Source organism: Cyprinodon tularosa, unplaced genomic scaffold (genome assembly GCF_016077235.1).
Source record: "Cyprinodon tularosa strain WSP-4 unplaced genomic scaffold, ASM1607723v1 ctg26, whole genome shotgun sequence".
Classification (NCBI taxonomy): domain Eukaryota; kingdom Metazoa; phylum Chordata; class Actinopteri; order Cyprinodontiformes; family Cyprinodontidae; genus Cyprinodon; species Cyprinodon tularosa.
Window position 1 is genome coordinate 3,331,814 of NW_024038961.1, and position 12,329 is coordinate 3,344,142.

Consider the following 12,329-nt stretch of genomic DNA (forward strand, 5'->3'; position numbering starts at 1 on the left):
TAAGAACTGTTAATGAGAGAAGACCCATCACATCAGCAATGGTTTCCTCTGATATGTTTCCAGTTCTAAGCTCCATAATAATCATGTTTAATCTGCTGTATGTACATTTTGGACTGAAGGATGGGGTTATCTGGATCCGGCAGCTCTGTGCCAGCCTGATGTTCTCATTTAGCCTTGAAATAATTGAGGGGTGCCCTTCTTTTCTTGGCATTTGAGGTTGAAATTAATGGCAGCATAGGCAAAAAAAATGTACTTCTTTTAATATGTGTAATTGTATTAATCTTATGCAGCTGTTCTGCAGAAAAATGAATATTTTTTCGTTACAAAGCAACAGAATCTGTGTTGGCGTGAGTCAGTAATCTAATTTTTTTAATTGATACTGTTCTAGTTGTAGACGAAGAAATTAATTATACAACACATTTTTTTAAGATTACAATTATGCTATAAACTATAACTATTATAACTATTAATAAATGTTATATATGATAATATTAAAAATAGGACATTTCAGGTCATTGCTTCTGTTAAGTAAGAATAAATAAACTTTTTATGGTGATGACAAAATGTAAAGATGAGTCAAAAGTTTCTTGTGGCGATAAAAGACGTCCTGTGATTCCTTGGTCTCAATAAACATAAAAACAATTCTTTGTTTTTAAATTGTGTTTGAGATTCTCATTCCAGTTAGAATGAAACAGTGTGGTTATGAATTAATGACTTTTTTCCGTATCTTGTCACGTTACAGAAACAAACTGAAATGTATTGATATTTTATTTTATAGATTGAGATGTTAAAGGAAGTGAATCGTTTTAATAAAATCGCTCAGAATGAAAATCTGAAGAGTGTAGGATGATTTTATTTTAAATATCCTTCAGTCTGTACCTTGCAGAGCCTGCCTTTGGGGAAATTCATCTATCTTATTTTGCTTTCTATTTTAAACCGTATTACCAGATTCTCAACTAGAGGTCTGGACTTTGAATGGGCCATTCTACCAGATAAACATAACTTAATCTAAATAACTATTATAGTTTTGGTTTCATCAGACCAGAAATATTTGCAATATTTTGCAATATTTTGGTGTACCTTCTACAACTAAACTGCAAACACAAAAAATGTATGATTTTCTCAACAACAAAAAAAACCTCTCATGCCATCAATGAGCAGCTTGTTTCATACTTAGTTTAAACCCGAAGATTGGTTAGAGGGTTATATTTAGGGGCATCAGAGGAAAGAGGCTTTAACACAAATTTAAGAAAAATAAACATTGTATTACATAAATATTTGCTGTTATGTTATGAGCTGTATTTTATGTGATTCCTGGCAACCACCCGTGTCTTACCACAATAGATGTGATATTTTGCAGCCAACTCCTTTTAATAAATCAAAACTCTTCTGTGCAATAAAGGGGAGAGAATTCAAGACAGAAAGGCAGTAAATGAGACAGAGCAGGGTGAGATTGCAGACCCACAGTAACACAAGAGGAATGTGATCCTGTGGGTTTCTAACACCACTGTGAGACAAACTACACAGAGACTCAATGTTCAAACATTAATAACCAACTCAGTGTTTTCTCTCAATGCCTCCTCTCAGCTCTGTATCACGTTTTCCACTGCTTTTCTGCCTTTTTTTCTTGAATTTTAATTAAAGCTCAGGTGAAAGCAAAAATCCCTGAACTGGAACAGAGAATTAATTCATTAATTAATCCACCAAGGTAATTATTTTAACCATGGAAACTAAAAATAACTGCTCTGCATTTATCTAAAAGGCTGCACTGCTAATATATATTTTGGATTTGAATTTGTCCCAGTCTTATTCTCCCCTTTTAATGGACTGAATCAACATTCATTTCAGAAACATCTTTGAACCTGTGCGCATAAATTACAGAGAAAATCAATTATAGAAATGTATTTTATTATCATACATAACCCATCCATGATTCACATTGTGGAATGAATTCAGAAGACAGTGAAAAAGGATATTTTCTGTAAAAAAAAAACGACAAATCAGCAACACAACTAAGGGTTAAAGGTGACAAACGTCTTAAGTTAAAAACTCTAAGTATTCAAATAAATACAAACATCGGAGTGTTTTAATCATTTGAGATTTGGTATTTTGGAGTTTTTCCATGTGTGCTATTGGTCCTCGTCCAGAAACTCGTCTATAAACTCCACCACCTCCCCCTGTGAACAAACAAATACGCAATAAAACAAATTAAAAGGGTCTGTTTCATTTCAAATTGTTTATCCTCTTATTTGGCCCTCAAATTTCTCACATTCATTATCAGAGTTATTTATTTCTAGTGCTTAAATTAATCTAAAAACATAAAGCATATAAAACCTTTCAGTTAATGCTGTTCAAAATAACCAGCCTAGTGTGATGCTGTCCCCACATGCTGGTTAGTGGTATTGCAGCCTGGAGAACACAGCCCATGTTGTTCTGCAGGAAGTCATGTGAACTTATTAAATAATCAATCCTCTTTTATATACAAATAACACTTGAAAGACTATAAAAGAAACAAAAAACCAGTCCTAACATTTTTTTTAAAGGTTTGTTCATATTGTTTCATAATAAATACAGACCTTTTTTTTATTATTGGTCCCAAAAGGGATCCAAAGATCGACTAACACCTAGAAAACCCACCTCATCATCGCTCACAAGACGCTGCTTTGCAAACTCCAACATCTGCAGCTGCATGGTGGTCTGATTGTAGTAACGGACTGCCTCCTGTATCAGATACACACACACAGATGGTCACAAAACATCCAGGAAGGAAATCTAATTTAAAAGGAGCGATTTTGTACAGCTCTCATGACATTTCCATATCTTGTGCAGCAGTGATCAAATGTAAACAGTGTGGGAGAAAAACAAAACGCATTGATATGGAAGTTCAGAGTATTAAAATATACATGCTGCAATTATGCAGTGTTTTGGTTATCTAGACTTTTGTGAAAGTCACAAAAAGAAACTGAATACTACTCCTTTATGTATCCGATACATTCAATGACAGCAAGAAGGTTTATTTTGATCAGCTGGAATGATGTTAATGTAGTACTAAAAACTATAAGAACCAATAATCATTAAAAACATAATTTAAAAAAAAATCCCAGCATGATGGCCTGTTGTGCAATATTAACCAGGAGCTGCGTTTTAAATTATTTTTTATGTTCCATATTTAATGTACAATTAAATCTTTTTTTTCAGAATAATTCATCTTTTTTATTCATTTAGTATAAATAGATGTTTGTTTTTTTAATCAGTGTAACAAATGTTTATTGATGACATAAAATATTCAGAATTTGACATTTACTTATTTTTAGCTGACTTACTGTCAGATTGTTTTACACCTTCGTCTTTGTTGAGTTTGGCCACCTTCTTACTATTTTGTTTTCAACATTTTAATCTACTGACATGTTAGCAGAAAGACTCATTACTTTAAAAAATTATGACATCTGTTTGCAAGGAATGTCCCCTTATCAATCATATTATACATGTTTGGTTAAAAAGATGCATTTTAGTTTCAGAGATAGAAACAGAATAGAAATAGAGGAGGAAAAAATAAATATAGTTGCTGCAAACATGGATACAGTAAATAAAATCTGATAAAATAAAAATATATCTTTGAGTAAAAGCAAAAAAGTCATTTATACATTGAAAATAAAATCTGTAATAGCAGAGAGGCCTAGAGGAAAAATGTATGTATCTAATTCTAATAAATTATATCTTACTTTTTTTCTTTGTTACCAATGATGCATAATAAAGGTTTAACAACTTGCTGGTAAAATAATCTTCAGTTGCACATTTAAACACAGAATCTTTATTTCTTTTCTTTGTTTGGTGTTAAGATTTCCTGTGATTCTGAGCTTTTGCCATACATCTAGTTTTGAAAAAATAAATGTACAAAATAAAAATGTAATCTGTCTGTCCATGTAACCAAATAAAGCATCTAAATAAAAATGAAAACATAAAAAGTAAACATAAAAATGAAGCTCGAAACTTTCCACTGGCCCATCACTGACAAAACAAGCACTTATCAGCACTGTCAATCCACATCTTTAGGGGTGGACAAAAAAAAAAAAAAAAAATAAAAAAAAAAATATATATATATATATATATAAGAGAAATTTTACACCAAAGGTTGAAGAGATTGATTACGATAAAAAGAAGGATGTTACTCACCGCTCTGGGGAGGAAGTCCTCCTCCGTCAGCCCCCACTTTTCTCGGTGGAACTTGTAATAGGCCACATTGTTGTTCATGACCTCATCATTGGGATCAAACAGCACGTAGCTGGCTGCGCAGGGCACCGCGTTCTTTAGATCGTTCACTGTAGAAAGCATGACAGTTACCAGCTGCGTGCAAAGGTTTCCCACTAACAGAAGTTAAACATAGTGAACCCTGTGTGCTGCAGCTGCTCACGTTTGTAATAGGCGAACTGCAGGTAGTGGTACATCGTTGCCACAAACTTCTCAACGACGAAACCTCCGACTACAGGGGTTAGGTCACTTTCACACATCACTTTCTTTTCAAGGACTTCAATGTAGTGATCTAAAAAAAAAAAAATCAGTTGAGAAATGCTTAAAGTGGGTCTACATGCAGATCAGACAGAGATGAACCAACCAGCTATAGAGGCGTAGAAGTCTTTGAAATCTTTGACGTGTCTTGGACCCTCAGAAGCAGCCAGGCACTCATCGTAGACCTTAAAGAAGTCCCTTAGTGCCAGCTCCATGTCTGACACCGATGTGCGGAAATTATCACCATTATACGCCCTCACAGCTCGCACAAACAAGGTCTGGAAAAAATAAAACAGTCATGATATGATTAGGCAAATAATGAAGATTTTCACATTTTCACATACCCATTTGGTATCTTTAAATAGCAAGAATCGTTAATCTTCCTCTGATCTTTGTTTTTCTGGGTTTACTGAAGGTTATGACCCTCTAGAGACTCTTTTGGCCTGCCACCACATCAGCAAACCCACAGAGCCAATAATAGCATTTGTGGGTAAGGGTGTGACTTACCTTCAGAGGCCAGAAGGCTTCCACTTTAAAGAGCCTTTCTGTTTAATAGTTCTGCTCTAAATTACTCAAATGTATTTATTTATTGATGTTATTTATTCAGCATTACTTGTAACTAGGGCTGTTAAAACCAATTAATCAAATTCTCTGTTTATGAAGTGTCAAGGTTTGGTTGAGGTCCCAACTTTATGAGGAGGCAGAAATTAGTTTTGCTGATTTGATGAAAGATCCAGAGACAAAGGGGCAGAAATCCCAAAATACAAAATACTGGACCAAAAATGTAAAAGAGTCCAGGGAGAAACACATGCACCAAGCCAAGTAACAACAAAACAACAACAAACCAGCAATGGGGAGTTGCAGAGGCGGTGTATATATGGGGAACAGAACAAAGAATGGACTAATGAGCTGATATGGAGCAGGTGTGAATAGAACTAACTAGAAGGGAGACCAGGGGAAAAGAAACAGGCACAAGGGGGCAACAGAGAGTAACTCAAAAAGACAACTCTGCAACTACAAAGACACAAAATTACAAAGGCTACATTCACACTGCAGGCCTTGATGCTCAATTCTGATTTTTGTGAAATACGATTTTTTTGTGCTACTGTTGACATTTCCAAATATATGCGACTTGTATGTGATCTTCTGTGTAAACTGCAGTCATACAATGCAAGTGTCCCGCATGCGCAGTAGAGGACGCAATGACATCACAGGCCAGCGTGCTCTGTGTTTAGGGACCTAAACATGGATGGTAGTGCCAGAGTGCATCTAGCGATCTTTTCCAGCCATAAAAACTCAATCTTTTCAATATGGTTAAACATAAATACTGCTCTCCACATCATCGTCTGCCATGGTTGTTGTTTTTCTTGCCGGTTCTTCATAGCAAGAAGCAGAATAGTGACCTTTGTTGGGTATTAATGGTGTTCAGGTTGGATGAATGTGACCTGGCCGTTCAGAGACAGGTCGCATTTGAAAAGCTCAGATTCGTATCGGATTCAGGACCACATAGCCAACTGGCCTGGCCTTTGGAAAAAAATTAGGGATGCACGATATAATCGACCTCCTATCGGTACCGGCCTGTATCGGCCTTAAAACTGAATATCGGACATCGGCCCCCCCACCGATATTTAACCCGATATTTGATCAGCTTCTGAGTTCCTAAAGTCTAAAAAAAAAAAATAATACTACTTCTTCTTCTTCCTCAAAAACTTCTTTTTTACAGACTTAAAAACTTCTAAAGACGAGGGAAAAAATATTGATACATTAAAATATCACAATATCTTCATATGCTGATATATTGCCATTTAAAAACACCATATCAATCTCTTTTACTAATGAAATATTGCTATATGTCATCGTTATGCTACGAAATCCCCCGAAAATTCATGAAATTTTGCCATATTTTTATATGTTGATATATTGACGCGGTATCGATCTATTTTACTAACAAAATCTCACAAGAATTTGCAATTATCACGAGAGTTTGTAACAGAACGATGAAATTTCACGAGATTTTGAAAGTAAAATAGATCGATACCGCGTTTTTAAAAATCAATTTGATATCAGCATATGAAAAAATATTTGAGTATATTATTTTTCAAAGTGTCAGAAATGGATAACAAAACTGCTATTTTCAATGACTACTTATTTTTGTCCAGCTTTAACATCGGTATCGGTTATCGGCTACATGAGTTTTAAAATATTGGCATATCGGATAACGGCCAAAATCCCAATATCGTGCATCCCTAGAAAAAAATCAGATCTGTGTTGTTCAGACACCAATGAAAAGATCAGATACAGGTCGTAAATGGGCCAAAAAAAATCGGATTTGGGTCACTTCAGGCTGCAGTGTGAACATAGCCAAAGAAATCAAAAATAAACCTAAAAAGAGGTTAAAACCCTGCCATGATTTTTGGAAAATCTGGATTTTTTTTTGCCACCAATGCTCTTCTTTGGCTTCCATAGCTCAGAGGGAAACAAGTTCATCATTTTGTTCTTATATGTGTCTTTATAACTGATGCACTAACTGACTGTGTAGCACCTCTATATTATGCTATATTTTCATTGTTGTGAAAATTTGTTTTACAAACATTTACACAGCTTGAATTTCTTTGCCCTTTAAATTAAGTTTACCTCATAAAGGAGGAGGACTTATGTAACCGTCAAGGAGCAAAAAGACTTGATCATCTGTCCGCACGGTTAGTTAACTGAGTTCACTATAAAGTCCACTATATAGTCCCCGCTCTATATAGTGATTGAGGGATTTAGTGGGGGTAGAGTGGAAATTTGGAGACAGTAAGCCAGTATGAGCTATGAGAACAGCAGCTTTTAAACAGAGTGTGCATGAGCGTGCAGTCAAAATTAGCTAAATTAAAAAATACAACGTCAGATTTTGGGGTTTTGCTTCAGTAATGATTACAAATATAAAGGTTAAACAAAATTACAGTATTTGGTAAAACTACCCCACAAGTAACAATGTTTTCATGGTTTTGGTTCTGTTTAAGTTTTATCCTTGAGTTTTCATTGGCTTTTTTCCTCCATTTTGTGGTATTCTAGCTATTTTTGATTGTATTTGTGTTCTTGGGTACTATTTGTTTGGCCTCTTGTTTCAGTCTCGTTTTCCCTAACTCTCTTCTAGACTCCTCTGTTCACACCTGCTCCCAATCTGATAATTACATCCTCCTCAGTCACTGTTTGCTGGTTTGTCATCATTTCTTCACCTTCAAGTGAGTTTTCTGTATTTTTGTGGATCCTGTTTTTGGAGTTTTGCTTCTGTTGCCTTTTTTGGATAAATATATCTGCAAAACTCCACCTTTAGCGTCAGTCTCTGCATTTGGGTCCTCTCAACCCTCCACCTAACCTGACACAATTTTAGCACATTTTAATTTTTAATTATCTCAGAGCTTTTAGGAATAGAGAACAGCCAACAGAGAAAGGCAGATGAGTGCTGACCTTCACAGATGGTTAAAAATGCAACAGGAAAGTATTGCTCTTGTGTGGGCGCTTATGGTTCAAAATTTCAATTCCTCAAATTCAAAAGAAAAGCAACACAAATTACAACAATTAAATGCAATAAAAACAACTGCTGTGCAGGGTGAAAAATTCATTCAATTAAAAAGTAAAAAATAAAGCTCCACATCCACAGCTAACAACAGCAGAAGGGTGAAAAAGTAAAGATTTTTTATAAACAATTTTTGATAATTGTGTTTTTTTAAACAATGGTTAAATAAATTGAAAAAAGGTTAACGCACATAAAAAAAATATTGTAAGGTTATTTAAGATGCTTCATCTTCAAATATAAGGAGATGAGATTAAACAATTCTGTACACAAAGAAAATTTCCAGCAGTCATCTGTCAACTTTAAAAATGCATTCTTCATTCCTTGGTTTTAGGCACAGCTGTAGAATTTGGCCTTTGCTTTTGTGTCTGTTATTTTATTAATGTTATTCATTTTTTTTTATGTTTTTGTTTCTTATTGAAACTGCAAAGTTCTTTTCTTCGTGATTTCTTTTGCATGGAAAGCTCTTTGAACATTCCTGTAACTAAGATGCATTATAAATATAATATTACCCTACCATTACTGAATATCAGCTAAAAATGCTCTCTAAAATGTTCTTGGATGTGTTAAGCACTTCTAGGGCTGTAACTAATGATTATTTTTCAAATCAATTATTTTATTGATTAATAAGAGCAAATCGACAGGAGAAAAAGTTTATTTTATCTTTTTTTACAGTTGTGTTATAATTGCTGCTTTAAGTGGGTTGCTCGGTCAGCTAAAGGCATATTTTAGTCTCTATACTACAGTATTATTATAGTACAATTACTATAGTTACTATAGTACAATTAATCGATTACTAAATTAGTTGACTATTATTTCAATAATAGGTTAATCCCGATTAATCTGTTTTAGCACTAGGCGCTTCCAGCAACCCTTAGCATAAAAAAGCACTACAATGTTTTGTCGTCAATGGTGGAGAAGATAAACTAACACCTGCAATCGTCCAGGTAATATTTCCTTTGCTCATATAAAAACGAAGCAGACATCATTAATTAAGTCAACATCTCCCGGAGTTTATCATTTTTTTTCCATAAAACTAAAGCAGCTCTGTTGCTTATTTGACGACCCTGAGTGAAAACACTATAAAAAAGTGATTTTGGACGCATTTTTTATGGAGATCATTTGGAAACATGCAGCAGGACAGTGAATATTAATGCATCTTTGCTTTGTTACCTCATAGGATTTAGTCTCAAGATCTTTCAGATGTTCTTCAGCCCCAGGCAGACTCTTGTAATAAGCCATGTTCCTCTGCATCATCTCGTCATTGGGATGTTTCAGCAGGAAGGTGTGAGCCGCAGACACAGCTTTGGCCAGGTTGTTAGACTGTCACACAGAAAGATGTAATAACAAATAAAGATTAGATCTATTCAATTATTCGGTTTTTAGACAAAAAAATAAATAAAACACCACAGTGCTAATTAATTAATTAAGACTTTTCTGTTGCATAGTCATAAATGAAATCATGCAAAATTTGCTAAACTTGACTGGACTTTAACTGGAATGTAATTGTTTAATTAGGCTGGTACGTTGGCCCACTTTGAGCACTGTTAGGTTTAGATTAAGGACCTGTTATACTGTGGAACTGAACCTTTTCCAAAAAGGACCATGATCAGAAGATGTGGCATTATGGACTCTTGATATCGGGACATTTAAATAATTTAACACCATGTGCCAACAAAATGAAAAGGGTAAGCTTTGGGACTTTTAACAGAATACCCTAAAACTTACAGAAATGGACCAGAAATGGATGGTTAATCAAGGAAGCATCAGTGAAGGGATGCACTAAAACATGGTAAATTATTCATCCATCCATTTTCCGTCACACTTGGGGGTCATGGGTCATGAGGGGTGCTGGTGCCTATGTCCAGTGGGCAATGTCCCCCACCAATTTTGGCCTGGTCCCCACCAATAATTTCAATACATAGACTTTGGCAATATGTGGGACAAATTTCTAAATTTTATGTTGCTGCTTTTGAAGGAGGATAATCTCTAATGTAGCTGAAAGGAAAAATATCAATTAATCCACATTTTTCTGGATGGATGGACGAATGAAACTGAAATTGTGTGCATATGGGAGGCATGATATATTGCTGTTTGCATCGGAATCGGCTGTCATTCATCCTTTTTTTTTTATACATTAACGTCTATCTATAGATATAAATGTCAGTGTATTTTGGGGCTTTTGTGTTCTCAACAATAGGAAAGCAATTAATTCAATTAATATATGTCTGAGCTCATTTTTGGAAAATACAAACCCTATTGAAAGAGTTTGTGTGGAGTAAATGTAGGTCCATCAGCCACTACCCTAAGAGTGTCCCTACCAACTTCCATCACAAAGTTAAACCCTTGGGGAGGAATCTGGAGTACCCAGAGAGAACCCATAGATGCACAGGGAGAAACTCCATGCAGAAAGTGATCAAACCCAAAAACTTCTTGCTGCAAGGCAGCAAAGCTACCCAATGTTCTACTGTGCAGCCCAAGGCAATTGATTATAGAATATTAATTAAGCTGATGATTTTTTTTTTTTCAATTTCCCATACTTTTCCAAGAAATAGAGGGAAACTCTTTCATAAAACATAAATTCCTACTCTGGCTCATGTCTTACTTTAAAGTACGCATACTGCAGGTATTTGTAGGGCTCTCTCCGCTCGAACTCGTCGATGGTTTCCCTGCTGGGTATGCTCTGTCTGAAAGCTGGCAGCCCCTGCTTGCAGCGCTTCAGACACTGCGCCCTCTTCATCACGTTCCCGAACGCCCGCAGTTCTGGAAAGTCCGCAAACTTCTGCTCGTCGTCCAGCCGCACCGAGCTGCAGTTGAGGTTGCAGAAGGCCTCGCTGTCCCGCAGCAGCCGGTAGAGCCGCAGCGACACCTCCAGGTACTCCACCGTGTCCTTCCACTTCTCAGCCGTGTACTGATCCAGCCCGTATTTGTAGGCAGACTCCAGAGGCATCAGCTCATGTCTGGGAAAACTCCTGAAGCTGTACTTTTCATACTGAGAGTTGGCTCCTGAGAGGAAGAAGCAGAGCAGACATAGAGAGAAGAGGAGAGAAGAAGTGGAGGAAGCCATGTTTGCTATGAAAAAAAAAAAAAAAAAAAAAAAAGTTAGTGTTGGAGGAGTTGATCCCTGACGTTTCTCCACGTATCCGGACAAAGCCTGGAACCTCCCCAGGACCCAGGATCGCTCAGAGGGTCCAGCACGGAGGGGGCCTGTATGGCAAGCCGTATGTCTAAATAATCTACATCAGAGGAAGCTGATTGCCTTAAAAAGATTTGCACTACCCGTATTTGGAAAAGCAACCATTTTTATTTAATCTTCTCACCTGATGTAAAAAAAATAAAATAATAATAAAAATAAAATGTAGTTCTTAGACTCTAATGTACAGATTTTTTTGATAAGGGGTTTCAATCTAAATGCCACGAGGGGGCCCGCGTGTTTTCATGAAATGAAAAACAGGCCAAGGGATTCAAATATATCAATAAAACAGCAAAAAGTGAAATTTATATTTAATAAGATTACATTAAAATAAAAAAATGTCTTATTAGATCAATATACATTCATCATTTAGGAATTTTACATATCTTTGACTTAATTTAAGCTAAAGTTACAGTTTTCTATAAAATCTGAATTAGAACAAAAAAAAAAACCCGGATAAATTCGGCTATTTCTATTCTCTTGTTTTTAAATAATTAGTAAAACTGAATTTGTAAAGAAAAAAAATTAAATAGATCCAAAGGACCTATCAGTAACCATGTCTGTTCCTGTGCATTTCATCATTAGAGTGTTATGTCTTCAGTACAGGGGCCATAATAGGGGCCAGGACATGATCTACGGGGGGCACTGGCCCCTGTCTAGAGCCACCAATGATTGGAATAAAGATGTAACATCTACTGATTAAAAAACATATATTATTATTATTATAAATTATTGATCACTCTTAATGAACTAAAAGGTAACTTTCAGTGGTTTCTTGAAAATTACTCAAAACCAGATTCAGATTATTTATCCCTTTGATTGGAACCTCAGGGAAATTGTTTTTCTAGAAACCACAACAGACAAAACAATGTGGTAAAACCATTGCTATGATCACTAAGATTTATTTTGTTCTGATTAGTGGTAGTATTATTTGCAGTATAACCATTATCACCACTTCGACACTGTGTTGCTGCCCTATTTTAACTTATTATAAGTTACTTATAACGTTTGTTCCATCATTTCATTGTTTTCTTACACTTGTACCCCTTCCCCACTGGCCAAAAAACCCAT

General features: G+C 35.6%; 1 protein-coding gene across 1 annotated transcript; it reads right to left on the minus strand.

The window, feature by feature from the left end:
- Positions 1-1,890: 1,890 nt before the first annotated feature.
- Positions 1,891-11,169, minus strand: LOC119785963 (cartilage associated protein). Its single transcript, XM_038288959.1, has 7 exons — positions 10,671-11,169; positions 9,239-9,388; positions 4,613-4,784; positions 4,412-4,540; positions 4,174-4,319; positions 2,638-2,721; positions 1,891-2,177 (listed from the first exon to the last, which is right to left on the minus strand). Exons 1-7 carry the CDS (start codon positions 11,130-11,132, stop codon positions 2,130-2,132), a joined length of 1,191 nt encoding a protein of 396 aa, XP_038144887.1. The 5' UTR covers positions 11,133-11,169; the 3' UTR covers positions 1,891-2,129.
- Between the last annotated feature and the right edge of the window lie 1,160 nt (positions 11,170-12,329).

Coding starts and splice junctions, on each gene's coding strand:
- LOC119785963 (XM_038288959.1), bottom strand. CDS start 11,132: ATGGCTTCCTCCACTTCTTCTCTCCTCTTCTCTCTATGTCTGCTCTGC. Junction 4,785..9,238: donor TTGAGACTAAATCCTATGAG/GTAACAAAGCAA, acceptor TATTTTTTCCAG/ACCTTGTTTGTGCGAGCTGT. Junction 4,320..4,411: donor GCAGTTCGCCTATTACAAAC/GTGAGCAGCTGC, acceptor TGCTTTCTACAG/TGAACGATCTAAAGAACGCG.